Raw genomic sequence first — 13,197 nt, forward strand, 5'->3', positions numbered from 1 at the left:
TTGATTTAGAAGAAGCGTGAGTTTAAAGCTTCTGAAATTTCTCTCTTTCCTTTATCCTTTCTAGCTTCTACTGTTTCTTATTGAAGTCTCTCTATTAGCAAGAACTACTTGATTCATACATATATGCAAGCTTAGTTTTTAGTATGTAGTTGTGGTTTTGATATGATAATTTCTCTCGTGGTGCTCGAATATGTAGATTAGGTTTGATTTGTTGGCATTTATTCTAGTATGTTATTTAGAATACTAGCAGGAAATCTGTATATGCCTTTGACTTGCTAGGCTTCTCTCGATGATCTCTCTTAGGTTTACGCTCACTTTTCTAGAATCGCCAAGAAGAAAGGATTTGATCAGTCGGTGTTGGCATTATATTGCTTTATTTGAATTACAATGTGGTCTGCTCACTTAAATGAATATTATAATCGATATTTCACTCTATATAAGACTCGAGCAAGTATCACACTTGAACCACGGCGATAAGGCTTTTGGCACAATTGAGGGCTGGCGTTGTTCGATTTGCTCAGCCGCAAATTACAGCTCTTGGAAAAATAGGTGAATTAATTCTCCCTTGAGAAAACTCTTGGGGTGGGAAACCAAGGCCCAAACCAACACCCCGACCCGTTTCATATAACCTTGGGCCGATATTGGGCTGTCACATGAAAGAGATTTGGAGTGAGGGGGTCTTCTTTGCGTGTGGAACAAGAAATGAAGTACACATGTAAACAACTATTACGTGGAAAACAATGAGAAATTAGTAGTGCAATTTCTCTTCATCGGAAAAAATAATAATAACAATAGCAGTGCAATTTCATATTGAATGTTTAGTAAAAAGAGAATCCCATTTGACTTCATAATTTAATCTCGTATTCGTTATTTTCTTTTCCATGTAACTACTTTGAAAGTTTGTCAAAGAAAATTCAATTGACTTTGGAATGTATTATTATTATTCCTTTTTTGATGAAGTGGTTTCTCCATAGATTACAAAAATTCTTTAAAGGACTTTTTGTTCCCCTAGGCCAAAGAACTGAGTTGTTAAACACACAGTAGATGAATGTAGTATTTTCCTTTGAGTCCGGCTACACAGTAACCGGTTACTGGGATCAAATTCCAGCAACCATTACTAGTTGTCGTTGGATTGTTTGGTTATGGATCTCGGCACACACAGATCTTGGTGCACACACGAATCTCGGATCTAAATCAACAGTGACTTGTAACGGTTGTTGGGATACGTAAATATTGTGTATGATCAGAGGTGTCAATTGTTTGTCTCAATCAATCTCAATGCAAATTTTTTTTTTGTGGACTAGCTAAGATAGAAACTATTTTAGACAAAATTAGAAAAGGTTGAGGTGTTGGTTTATCGAGTCCACGTAATAACGTATGCAAAGACCTCACTCAATTGTGTAGTAACAAAGCAGTTCACGTAATAACAACTCTATATAAGAACCGAGCAAGTATCACAATTTGACGTCAACTGAGTATTGATAGATGCTGTTGTTTGAAGTTTTCTTATGTTCAGTGGTGAAACAATGATGAAGTATATGTGGTTGCTTAGATAAAGATATGCCCATTTGAGGGTTGACGGCGGTGCACCTAAGGTGGTAGTATAGCCCAATGTTACGGTAGATTAAATCAATTTTTCTTTGTTAATATTCTTTGTTAATTCTATTTATAGCTATTCCTTTAATATCATAGACTTAGCTAGAATTCGAGAATACTAGTCTTTGCTTGTTACCTAGGCCGCTACTGGACCGACTTAGAGCTTACTTTTGATGTAGTTGAAGTCGAAGTTTAGGATTCAACGACTTACACAAAAGCCTTAGTACTGCGGTCTATATTCAAGGTTTGATTGTGTATTATGTTGTATCAAATCGATAGATTACACAATGTGCTTGTTCAACCCCCACATGTCTAATTTTTGCAGAATGTCTCGGCCAATTCAGAAAGAGTGGATGAATGAATTGGACATACTTGGAGATGTGTACAAACAAGGGGTGGCTGATTTCATTCAATTTGCGACTGTGAACAACCGCGGCTCGACCACGTGTCCTTGTCCTTGTAGAGAATGTTGAAATGGAAAAAGCTTTGTGTTTGATACAATCTCTAGACATTTGAGGGTATGCGGGATGGATAAGAATTATCGTGTATGGGTTTTACATGGTGAGAACCCATGTACGGATCCGTGGTGGAGCCAGTGATTGAAGAAGAAAACACTGAGGCTGAAGGGCTTGGGATGGGGAATTTTGTTGATGCTTCTTATGGAGTGCATGAAGTAGTTGCATGTGATTTGAATGAGGATGAAGAAAATCATATGGGGGATTTTGAACCACCACCTGTTCTTGAACCTGATTTGGGGAAGAGGTACAACGAATACAAGAAAATGGCAGAACAAAAGCTATACCCTTCATGTGAGGCTCCCGTTACAACACTTTCGGCAATTGTTGACCTTCATAACTTGAAGAAGAAATATGGTTGGTCGGGAACTAGTGTGTCTGCACTTTTGTCCCTTTTGAGGATATGGTTCCCAGAAGGAATCACTTTGCCATCAAAGTACCCTGTAATGAAAGCAATGCTGAAAGATCTAGGAATGAAAGCCACAAGTATCCATGCATGTGAGAACAATTGTATGTTATACTGGAAAGATGATGCTAAGTTAACGGAATGTCGTCAGTGTAAAGCACCCAGATACAAAGTGAAAGAAGGAAAGATGGGTAAGAAAGAAACAAAAGAGCCGAATAAAGTTTTGAGACATTTTCCCTTGATTCCAAGGCTCAAGAGGTTGTACACTATCCCATGGATAGCGAACGAAATGACATGGCACGGCCGAGCTACACCTTCTTGGGATCATATGCGACATCCCATCGACTCAATCCAGTGGAAAACATGTAAAAAGAGTTGGCCTGATTTTGCTCAGGAAGGGCATAATGTTTGGCTTGGAATTGCAACTGATGGTTTCAATCCCCGTGGAATACAATCCACTAGCTACAGTTGTTGGCCTGTTTACTTGGTACCTTATAATCTCCCCCCTTCTTTATGTATGAAGCCAGAGTTCCAAATGATGTGTTTGCTGATACCTGGGCGGAAGGCACCGGGTCAAGATATCGATGTTTTTCTTCAGCCATTGTATGAGGAGTTGGAACAGTTGTGGAAGGAAGGGGTGCTGGCTTATGACATGCATAAAAAACAGCATTTTACCTTGAGAGCTATGCTAGTGTGGGGTATTCATGATTTTCCTGCTCTTGGAAACTTAGCGGGTTGCATAACACATGGTTACAAAGCATGTCCGATTTGTTCAGATAACACTCAATCGATATATCTTGAGCATGCAAAGAAGATTGTTTACACAAACTATCGCCCCTTTCTTCCGTTGGGTCACCCGTTTCGGTCAGGCAAATACTTGGGACTTAAGACTGAAGAGTTGAACATTGCTCCACAAAGGTTAAGTGGAGAAAAAGTTATGCAGCAGGTGAGTCATATCAAGTATAAGCCGGGTAAAATCCCAACAGGTAGCAAAAGAAGCACATCTGATGTGAATTTGGATGATAGTGTAGATGATGAAGATGTTCAAGTTACAGAGGCTTGGTATAAAAGGTCTATTTTTTGGGATATGCCCTATTGGCCCACTCATAAATCCCAACATGTTGTTGATGTGATGCATACTGAGAAAAATATTGCGGAACATCTACTAAATTACATCCTAGACAAGAAAGACAAGTCAAAGGATACAGTAGGTGCGCGAGAAGATATGAGGAAGATGCGAATTCATAGTGGTCAGTGGATGCAATCAGACCCAGTCACAGGGAAACCAATAAAACCGAAGGCTCCATTTGTCTTAACTAAAGACGAGAAGTTAAACTTCTGCAAAATTTTGAAGGACTTGAAGCTTCCTTCTGGTTTCTCATCAAATCTGAGCAACATTGTCGCTTTAAATCCACCTGGTTTGCTCGTAATGAAATCACATGACTATCATGTCATTATGTGTTATTTGCTACCTGTATTGCTTCAACATGCTTTTCCTAAACATCGTGATCTGCGAAGAGCTATTCATCAGATAAGCTTATTCTTCAACTTGTTGTGCTCTAAAGTCTTAGTTCGGCAACATATCCAAGAGGCCAAGTACATGGTTGCAGAAGCATTGTGCATGCTTGAAAAATATTTTCCACCATCGTTTTTTGATATCAGCATCCACCTCATGGTGCATTTGGCTGATGAAGCGCTACTTTGTGGAACTGTGCATCAAAGGTGGATGTTTCCATTTGAACGGTATGTAAATTACTTTTACCTTAATATCTTCTCTAGCTTTTTCTATAATTGGATTTTAAAAATTGAAAGTGTATACTTAAATTTCTTGTTCTAATAGGGCGATGAAAGAGTGTAAAAATATTCCCAGCAATAAACGATATGTTGAAGGGTCCATTGCAGAGTCGTATATTATTTCTGAGTCAGTTAGGTATGCTATGGAGTATATGCCCAATTCGCGGGACGGAAATCATAAATCGAAGCGTGTAGCCTTTCTGGATGAAGATGGCGAGTATAGTGATGAAGGGCCTTTGCTCGATGGTAAGACTGTGACTCTAAGTGTTAAACAATGTATTCAAATACGTAGATGGGTCCTGTTTCGACTAGACGTCGAAAAGCTTGATGATTACTACAGGTGTGTTTTTTTTGACACATTTGGTTTCTAAACCTACTCTAGTACTCTACATGAAAATACTCATGCGTAATTGCATGAACGATTTGTAGTGAATACCGTTCCTTACAATCTCGTGGTAGAGGAAAAGGGGTTGCAAAGTCAGAAGTGCAAATACAAACAGATTTCATTGTCTGGTTATATAACAAGGTATTGTTTAATTCATCCATTAGTTAAATAGGAAATCTGAAGTTAGTAATATTAGCTTTCTAACTATCGTCTTTTTACAGTTATTGGCTGCAAACGACACCAAGAATGACTTATGGCGATTAGTTGAAGGACCATTACAGCAAGCTAAAACGTATAGAAAGTATTGCATCAATGGTTTTGTCTTTTCTACTAGGTCGCATGACGAAACAGTTGTCACACAAGATAGTGGTGTTTGCATGGAGGCAATCACTTCGTTTACGTCAAGTAGGAAAGACAAAAATCCAGTAGATGCATCGACGAAGTGGTATGGGGTTATTGAACAAATATTAGAGCTGGGCTATACAAACTTTCAACAAGTAGTCTTTTATTGCAATTGGGTGAAGGTGGAAGACAAGACCAATGGCTGCAAGCTCTGTCCAGACTCTAATTTGGTGTTGGTCAATCTTAATAAGATGAAAAGTGTTGATCAGTATTTTGATGAGCCGGTCATTCTCGCTTCCGAAGCTAGTCAAGTGTTTTATTCGAAGGACTTGAAAAATCCTAATTGGTCGGTAGTCATCCATTCACCGAGGCGATTGACGTGTGGAGTTGACTCACTAGATGTACCAACTGTTTTCCAATCTACCCTTGAGGACCAACCTAATTTGAAGTCTTTGATGAAGTGCTTAACCTGATTGTAATTGTTGTAGTTTCCAAACTATGATAATGTAATGAAATACTTTTGTTTGGATTGAATCGTGTATATGCTTTTATTTATTCTTCTTTCTTACCTTTCATGATTTATATTTTTCAGTACGGACTACTAATAGACTATTTTGCAATATATGTTAGGATTTCATTTGAAATGGTATCGAGGTCAACCACGACCTAGTGCATCTCAACCTTACGGTTCGCCTCACATGCATCACGACCTTCTACTTCGGTTTCACATCCATCTCAGCCTTCAGCGACGTGCAAGAATCAGAAAATGTTAGGAAGTTACCTATATTGATTGATATTGATGGTGTTGTCGTTGGTGATAATGCCTCGGATGGAATACTCGTCTTTGGTAGTCTCATTCGAGCTCAGTATCCCGATTAGTTACACCGATTGGAGGCTTGTACATTCTGAATTCAAGGATAAGGTTTGGAATGCCTTAATGGTAAGGTTTACCTCTGATTTTTTTTAATGCATTCTAGACATTTTGAGTTCTAGCTTCATTCACATTACTATATAACTTGTGTTTTACAAATGAATTTGAAGTTACAAATGTCGACCAAGCACTAGCTCGTTCACATGCAGAAAAAAAAACTTTTCTACTAAGTTTAGATATGGAAAATGGGTCTTGAGAAAAGATATATTGAATAAGTTTGAGACCTTAGAAGAACAAATCGCCAAGATGCCCACCGGCATTGATCCAAATCATTGGGAATAGTTTGTAATATATGAGAACACTTCGAGGTGATGGCAAGAATCACGAAGAAGAATGGTGAGAATATAAAATTGAATGATTCTCGACATACACTTAAGGGATGATGCCAACACGTTGCATAAAATGGTAGGTGTCTTTCCATAAACTTTTAAATTTTTATCATGATATGCTAACAATTGTTTACCAATGTACATGTAGAATAAACAAAATCGACAAGATACACAGGGACGGTAGAGCTGGAAAGCAGGACATGAACGTCGTAATGGAACTGTTTTTGGAGAGCTTCGAGCCCGTTATGTGAGTTTGCATTTCACTTGAGTTCCAACTATAATTTTGTTAAGTCTTTGACATAGTATTTCTCTTTGTAAATGATGCAACGAACTAGTGTGCAGGTCGTTAGTTCGTTACTTTGTTATTATAGACAATTTTTTTCTCGACCGATTTACCTTAAGTTTGTACTAACTTGTTAGTTTTGAACTAATTTCCATGGAAAACACTATAGGAATTGGTGGAGGCTGCTCAAAAGAAAGAAAAAGTGCAACTTCAAGTGGAGAGGGCAGTGCAACTCATCTTGATTTTGATAATGACGAATTGACCGAAGTCTTAGGAGCGGACAAAAAGAGTAGGACTCGTGGAATCAGCTCTAACCTCTCTAAGAAGCAATTAAAGCGTACAAGTATTGCGAAGGTGATGTTAGCACAAGCAAGGTCTTCATAAAATTCTGAATTTAAGGGTGAAATGAGTGAGATGAAGTCCTCCATAGCTAGAGTTGAGGGTGTGTTGATGGTGAGTTTGCCTTAAATAAAAAACTTATTGTTTTCATCATATATATAATTCTTAGTTTTGTCATTCATTTTGTCAGGATATGCTTAAGCTTGTAACCAACAATGGAATGTCGAATAGTCAACCGCCACATGGGGATACAACACCCGGAACCGATGTTGGCTCCAACTCAGTTCGCCGTCCGTCTCAACAGAATTTAATGAATATGTTTGAATCTATGAACCCTCCTGTGAACCCTCCTGCGAACCCTCCTGTGAACCCTCCTACGAACCCTCCTGTGAACCCGCCTGTGAACCCTCCTGCTGAAATGTTGAGTCCACCTCTTAAGGTTACCCTATTAGGTAGAGATGGTGTTCCGGTTGCTAGGGGATATGTTATGACAACCACCCCTAATATTTGCCATGGCAGAACCGTCCTTAGAGGGGAGAAAAAGATCTACATCGAGGAAGTCTTGGTTCCCAATGCTCCTATTTATGATGGACCTCAATTTGGCTGCTCGGACCTTAGTGATTTTGTTGAAGGGGGGCCTTTGATTTGGCTTGAATCAAGGTTGCAGTATGAGTAATCTATTGTGTGGGATATGCAAACTTCATCTATTTTGGTTTTTGAGTATGTTTTTGTAAGTAATGGTAAGAGCCTTTTGCAAGATGCAAGAATGACATAACTAATTTGTGCACTATAGCTTGTTATGATGGTATGATGGTTTATAAGAATGTTTATTGTCCGAATGTTATATTATGAAAGTTTTTATGTTTTTTTGCAGGTTGAAGATAACCCGTTTTAACTCCGCCGATTGCAAAGTAATGAAAGTCTTTTTATTTGCCGGTCCCAAGCCGGATAAAGGAGGAGGGAGAATGGTGGAACTTTGGAATGAGTGTTCTTTGTCATGGTAAGAATAGGCACGTTTTAACTTCGAAGGGATATGATCGGCATTGGCGGTGATGACTAAAGACAATCATCTTCTTTGTACCTCATATTTCGCGTGAAAGATATTAGGTGGATTGATTGGGTAGAGTTAGAAAAAAGAGGGTTTAAAGGTGTGGTTTTTGATAAAGATAATACACTTACGTTGCCTTATTCGCTTGCGCTTTGGCCTCCTCTTGAATCGTCCTTGGATTCTTGTAAATCTGTATTTGGTGATAATGTTGCTGTTTTTAGCAACTCTGCTGGTAAGTTGGCATTGCCTAGTCTGTATAAATATCTTGTTTCATACTTGTGGACTAATGTTTATGTTTGATTTTTTTATGCTAGGATTAAGCCAATATGATGCTAATGGTTCCAAAGCTCGAACGCTCGAGCAATCAATTGGAATTCATGTCATTAGACACGGTAAGTCACTTTGTTGACCGAATGATTTACTATTGAATAGCATTTCTAGTTACTGCATTTGGATTGCTTTGTGATTAACTCACCAATGTTGTCAAGTTAGGCAAGCCACGCCTTGTTTTCTCCACTGTATTAGAATTGGCATCATACGTTTTTAAACTTAACTTAGTCATGTATAAACTTCAGGGGTGAAGAAGCCGGTGGATCGGTGAAGACATTGAAAAATACTTTGGTTGTGAAGCCTCACCGCTTATCATGGTAGATATCTATAAGTTACTAATCTTCTCATGTTTTGTTGCCACATGACTTATATGTGGTTCTAATGTAGGTAGGTGATCGGTACTTCTGAGACATCGTTTATGGAAATCGAAATGGATTTCTTACAATATTAACGGATTCCTCGTGGCACTTAATAAGTATAGATCCATTGAATCTTGGTAAATAGTTTCGTTCCATCTTCTTTGTAGAGTGACATGTTGTGATCGGTTTCAGCTCAGCCTAAAGGAAGGCCTCACTGTCTTCCGTGATCAAGTAATCCCTCATCCTCCTTTCTTACGTCAATTAGTGATAGAAGGATGCTTAGATGATTTCCTTTTGAGATTTTAAATCTACAAAACTCTTTCACAACTTACAGGAATTTTCATCCTACATGGGGAGTCGCCCGGTTAAGCGGATAGCTCGACGTTTCAAGGCTTCATTTGTTCTCAATTTCCCACAGGTTTTTCTTACTTTTCGGTTTTGTAAATATTAATGAAGCAAAACAAGAAATTCAGAAATTTAGAAAAAGGAGGCCATCGAGAAATCTTTCATTTTTTTGTTTTGTTTTCTTTTTTAATTCAATTTGGTTTGGAATGTGGATAACATTGATACCAGCATAAGGTACAAATACATTACAATATCATGCATATCCTAACATCCATCCGACGATCCACACGTTTTGACAATGGTACATTAGTTAGTATATGAATTGTACAAACACATTTCCTTTCTAGTGCTTGTTTATTTTTTTAAAATTTTCTTTGTGGTCTCTTTTTTTCATCTTCTTTATCTTTATTGTCCTTGATTTCTTTGCCTTTGCAGATGTATAGGACTGTGAAGACAACCGACAAACCCGCAGACTTCCTCGGGTGATTTGTATAGCTTAAACTTCACAGTTCAATACCTTTCTTTTTAGCAGTTCAACTTTATTCCAATTTTCAAGTAACCATTTACAAATAAAATCCATTTCTTCCCTTACCCCAAACTCTCATTAATTTCTTTACTATTTCCATTGCCAAATCACAATGTGTCTACCAAAACAATGTTCTCCGCGGACAACAATGGTTCAGTGTTCACAAAATCAAATGTGGTCCTCGAACATTTAGAACTTTGTTCCACATACAAACACATGAGTTATAACCAAAATGTCTCCTCAAATTTATGACATTAGGCCAATCGATGGATCCGAGAAGAAGATTTCTCGGGAGGGCGCCACGGGGGTAAATGACTGAATCTTGGCGGTTTATGGATCAAAAGGTGTCGTCGGATGTGCCTATGAACCAAGAAGTGGATTATGCTTCTTCAAGTAATACTACTCTTTGGAGTAACTCTTCAAGGTAACACTATCCCATCTTCTTTTCCTCTTTCTTTCTCATTCTATAATATTTTTATACATTGTCTTTTCTATATACATAGGCACACATGAAATGAAAGCCTGCTTTTCTGCTTTTCTTTTTGCATGGATGGGTTAGTTTAGCTATGAAAATTGCAAAACCCCGCCCACCATTTTTTTGGTAGAATAAAAGGGTTCTTATGGAAGCTTTTGCTTTTCTTCCTTCTTCTTTTTCTCTTTCTTAAGATTTTCTATGGAGATCGTTATTTTGCTTTGTTTGTTGGTTTTAAAAGATAAAGCAAAAAACTTTTGACTCTTCTCTATGTTTTCTTTTTAGTTTAATATATTGTACTCATTATCTAATAATTCACTTATATTACAATTTTATACTTGCATTTTATTCTCTTCACGAGATGGAGTTGCATATATGACCAAAAAGGCCAACTCCTTGACTTGACTTATCTCTATTATATTATTTTACTCAAATTTTGTTTCATACATTGTCGTGTTCTTGGCTCGTGTAGTGTTGTATAATAGAGAGAGAGAGTATCATACGATCAAATATATTGTTTGTATCATCCAAATGTCAAAAGCATTCTATGGCAAGAAAACATGAAACATAGAACAACATTGTATAGCAGGTGTAGTGATCGATTTAGTGTTGAGATTAACTTGCATTGTTGCATAATGCATGGGAACAAAAAAAATTCCAATACATAGCTTTGGAAATGTGTTAAACTGTACCAAGAGGGCGACAGATTTTTATTTATTTTCAGTATGTAAAGTTAAAACTCATATAGTAATATTTCTACTGTAATAGTAAAACCCATAGCTTTGGACATGGGTTTTAGAATTTCCCCCTCACTAAAGGCTGATGTTTGCTGGTGATTTTCTAAGATTCTGGTCCCATGGCTCATCCTGTACGACCACATTCTTATATCAAGGTTAGTAACTACTAACACATAATTTCTACGATCTATGTTAGTAGAGGTACAGCCTGTAATTGCCGCCACATGTATTACGAAACCTGGGATTTTGCAAGTCGGCTACCGCCAGATATGTTTTTACCTTCCATTTATAGCAATCTCATTATTTTTATTTTTATGTATGGGTGTGGTTGTTTTTATTGGTCTTTGGCTACTCTTTAGTTTATTTAGTGCCTTACACATAACATTTTAGGCCAATGTGTTGGGTTGGAAAGTTGGAGCCTTTTAAGCAAAGGCGACGATGCCGATGAGGAGGAGGGTCGTAGTCGGTTGGAAAACTAACATTGGGCCATTAATTGGGCTTACCTTCGTGGTCCACAAGAAAAGCCCACGTAACTCTTTATTAGTGTTCCTTTTTCTTGTCATCAGCAGCTAGGGTTTTATTCTCTCTCAAATCTACTTTTCAAACTTTTCGATTCAATGGTAAGTTTGTTCGTTATAGATCTCAATTTATTTCTAGATTTGGCTTTCTCATTTTTTACTATTGTTTCTTTTTGCGTGCGGGGAAGGAGGGATAATTTGGATGCACAAATTGAATCTTTATTGAATGTAGAGAAACAAAGTAGACTTGTTGAGAATGTTTCGCTACTAAAAAGCTGTCATTGATATCATCATTCAACTCTTCGGAGCACGCGTGCTTGGAAAACTCTTAATGAACAAATCCTCATATTGTCCAAACGAAGAGGCCAAACTTTTAAAGGTATTTTTTTTTTTTTTTGATTGATTTAATATAATATAAATCTCAAATCTAGTTCCATGTTGTTATTTGGTGTTAAACAGTGAACATTCTTGCTATGGTCTAGCAAGCTATGCAATATATAGATGACACGCTGATATTGAAGCTCGTGTAGAATTAATCAAAACGCTAAGCGATTAATATCTGGCTGGGAAGGTAAAGCGTGAATTAATAAATTGCAAAGCTATTTTCTCTTTTAACAAGTAATTTCTCTTGGAAGGTTACTAATGAGTTGTGTTGGACATTTTTGTTTCTCCTCGTGTAGATTTATGTTGAATCGAGCGTGCACGATCGCATTGAAAAAACTGGCGAAGATCAAGGAATCTCGGGGCCTTATTTGCCGAGGTTGCCGACTTGATGCAGGAAATTCTTTGTAAGTGATTTCACGAGCAATAGGACCTTCTGATTGCTTTTCTATTGGGTATTAGTGAAAATCAGCATTTTAGGTATGTTGCTTAGTTGTTGTTCTCTTTCGTGATTTTACTATTAATCTGAAGTGATTGTGTGCTGTCGATTCTGATGTATTGAAATGTGTTGGCTGATGTTGTGCAACTCCATGATTGGCTATGACTCCTCATATGGGTCTATTATGGACCATACAGTGACTATGAGTCTTACTCTTTATCCCTCCTATATATACATATAGTTCCATTGTGTATTTCCTTACTAAAAAAGTTATACGAGGCCTAAAAGGTTTCTTATTTTCTGACTACAGGTATATGAGAAGGTTTGTTTTTCTTCTCGCAGCTCTTGTTCATCTTCATGTTGCACTATGACTTCATTTGGCAATTTAAGGATTGTGGATTATTGTTGTGATCTTTGATAGGGAGCTGAAGTTGTCAGGATGTACAAAACTTTGCTTGGGAGTATAGAATTGTATTTTTTATTTGGTTGCTGTATAGATGAGGTAGTTTCTTTTATCTCTTTCACTATCTTTTGAGATTTAGTCATCAAACCATAATACAAATGCTCCTGTTTTGGTTAATTCCTTTCGTCCTATTTGCAAAAGCATTGGTAATTTTCTTTGTTTCTATATGAAACCAGGAGGTTCAAATTTAGGGCAAGAAAAAAAATAAAACTAATTTTTTTTACAATATCAACACATTACTAACGGTTTTAAACCGTTGCAAAGCAAAAAAAATTAAAGCATCATCAATAATCGTTACAAATCAAACTACGCAACGCTTTTTAACCGTTACTAATTGTCACTCTGCAACGGTTAATAACCGTTGCAAAATTTGGTTTGCAACGCTTTTTAACCGTTAGTAATTGTCACTCTGCAACGGTTAATAACCGTTGGAAAATTTGGTTTGCAACGCTTTTTAACCGTTAGTAATTGTCACTTTGCAACGGTTAATAACCGTTGGAAAATTTGGTTTGCAACGGCAAAAAACCGTTACAAATATTTCCAACACTTTACCGACGCCCTATTTGCAACGCTTAAAAAGCGTTGCAAAAATTATTCGCAACGGTTTTTTGCCGTTGCAAATAGCCTGTTATGGTGTAGTGCGTGTAAACTAAAGTTTT

At 37.4% G+C, this 13,197-nt stretch overlaps 2 protein-coding genes and 2 long non-coding RNA genes across 4 annotated transcripts; all 4 read left to right on the forward strand.

The window, feature by feature from the left end:
• The first annotated feature begins 2,167 nt into the window (after positions 1 to 2,167).
• Positions 2,168 to 5,593, forward strand: LOC147523516 (uncharacterized). Its single transcript, XM_086571354.1, has 4 exons — positions 2,168 to 4,260; positions 4,358 to 4,651; positions 4,741 to 4,837; positions 4,918 to 5,593. The coding sequence occupies exons 1-4, from the start codon at positions 2,168 to 2,170 to the stop codon at positions 5,509 to 5,511; spliced, it is 3,078 nt and encodes a 1,025-aa protein (XP_086427480.1). The 3' UTR covers positions 5,512 to 5,593.
• Positions 5,594 to 6,780: 1,187 nt separating this feature from the next.
• Positions 6,781 to 7,596, forward strand: LOC147523517 (uncharacterized). Its single transcript, XM_086562394.1, has 2 exons — positions 6,781 to 7,034; positions 7,111 to 7,596. Exons 1-2 carry the CDS (start codon positions 6,987 to 6,989, stop codon positions 7,594 to 7,596), a joined length of 534 nt encoding a protein of 177 aa, XP_086418520.1. The 5' UTR covers positions 6,781 to 6,986.
• A 425-nt stretch (positions 7,597 to 8,021) lies between these two features.
• On the forward strand, positions 8,022 to 8,558 carry LOC147523518 (uncharacterized). Its single transcript, XR_015196529.1, has 3 exons — positions 8,022 to 8,200; positions 8,283 to 8,360; positions 8,544 to 8,558. It is a non-coding gene; the product is annotated as an uncharacterized LOC147523518 (long non-coding RNA).
• A 3,607-nt stretch (positions 8,559 to 12,165) lies between these two features.
• Positions 12,166 to 12,760, forward strand: LOC147523519 (uncharacterized). Its single transcript, XR_015196532.1, has 2 exons — positions 12,166 to 12,281; positions 12,386 to 12,760. It is a non-coding gene; the product is annotated as an uncharacterized LOC147523519 (long non-coding RNA).
• The last annotated feature ends 437 nt before the right edge of the window (positions 12,761 to 13,197 follow it).

Source organism: Coptis chinensis, chromosome 1 (assembly GCF_015680905.1).
Source record: "Coptis chinensis isolate HL-2020 chromosome 1, ASM1568090v1, whole genome shotgun sequence".
Lineage (NCBI taxonomy): Eukaryota > Viridiplantae > Streptophyta > Magnoliopsida > Ranunculales > Ranunculaceae > Coptis > Coptis chinensis.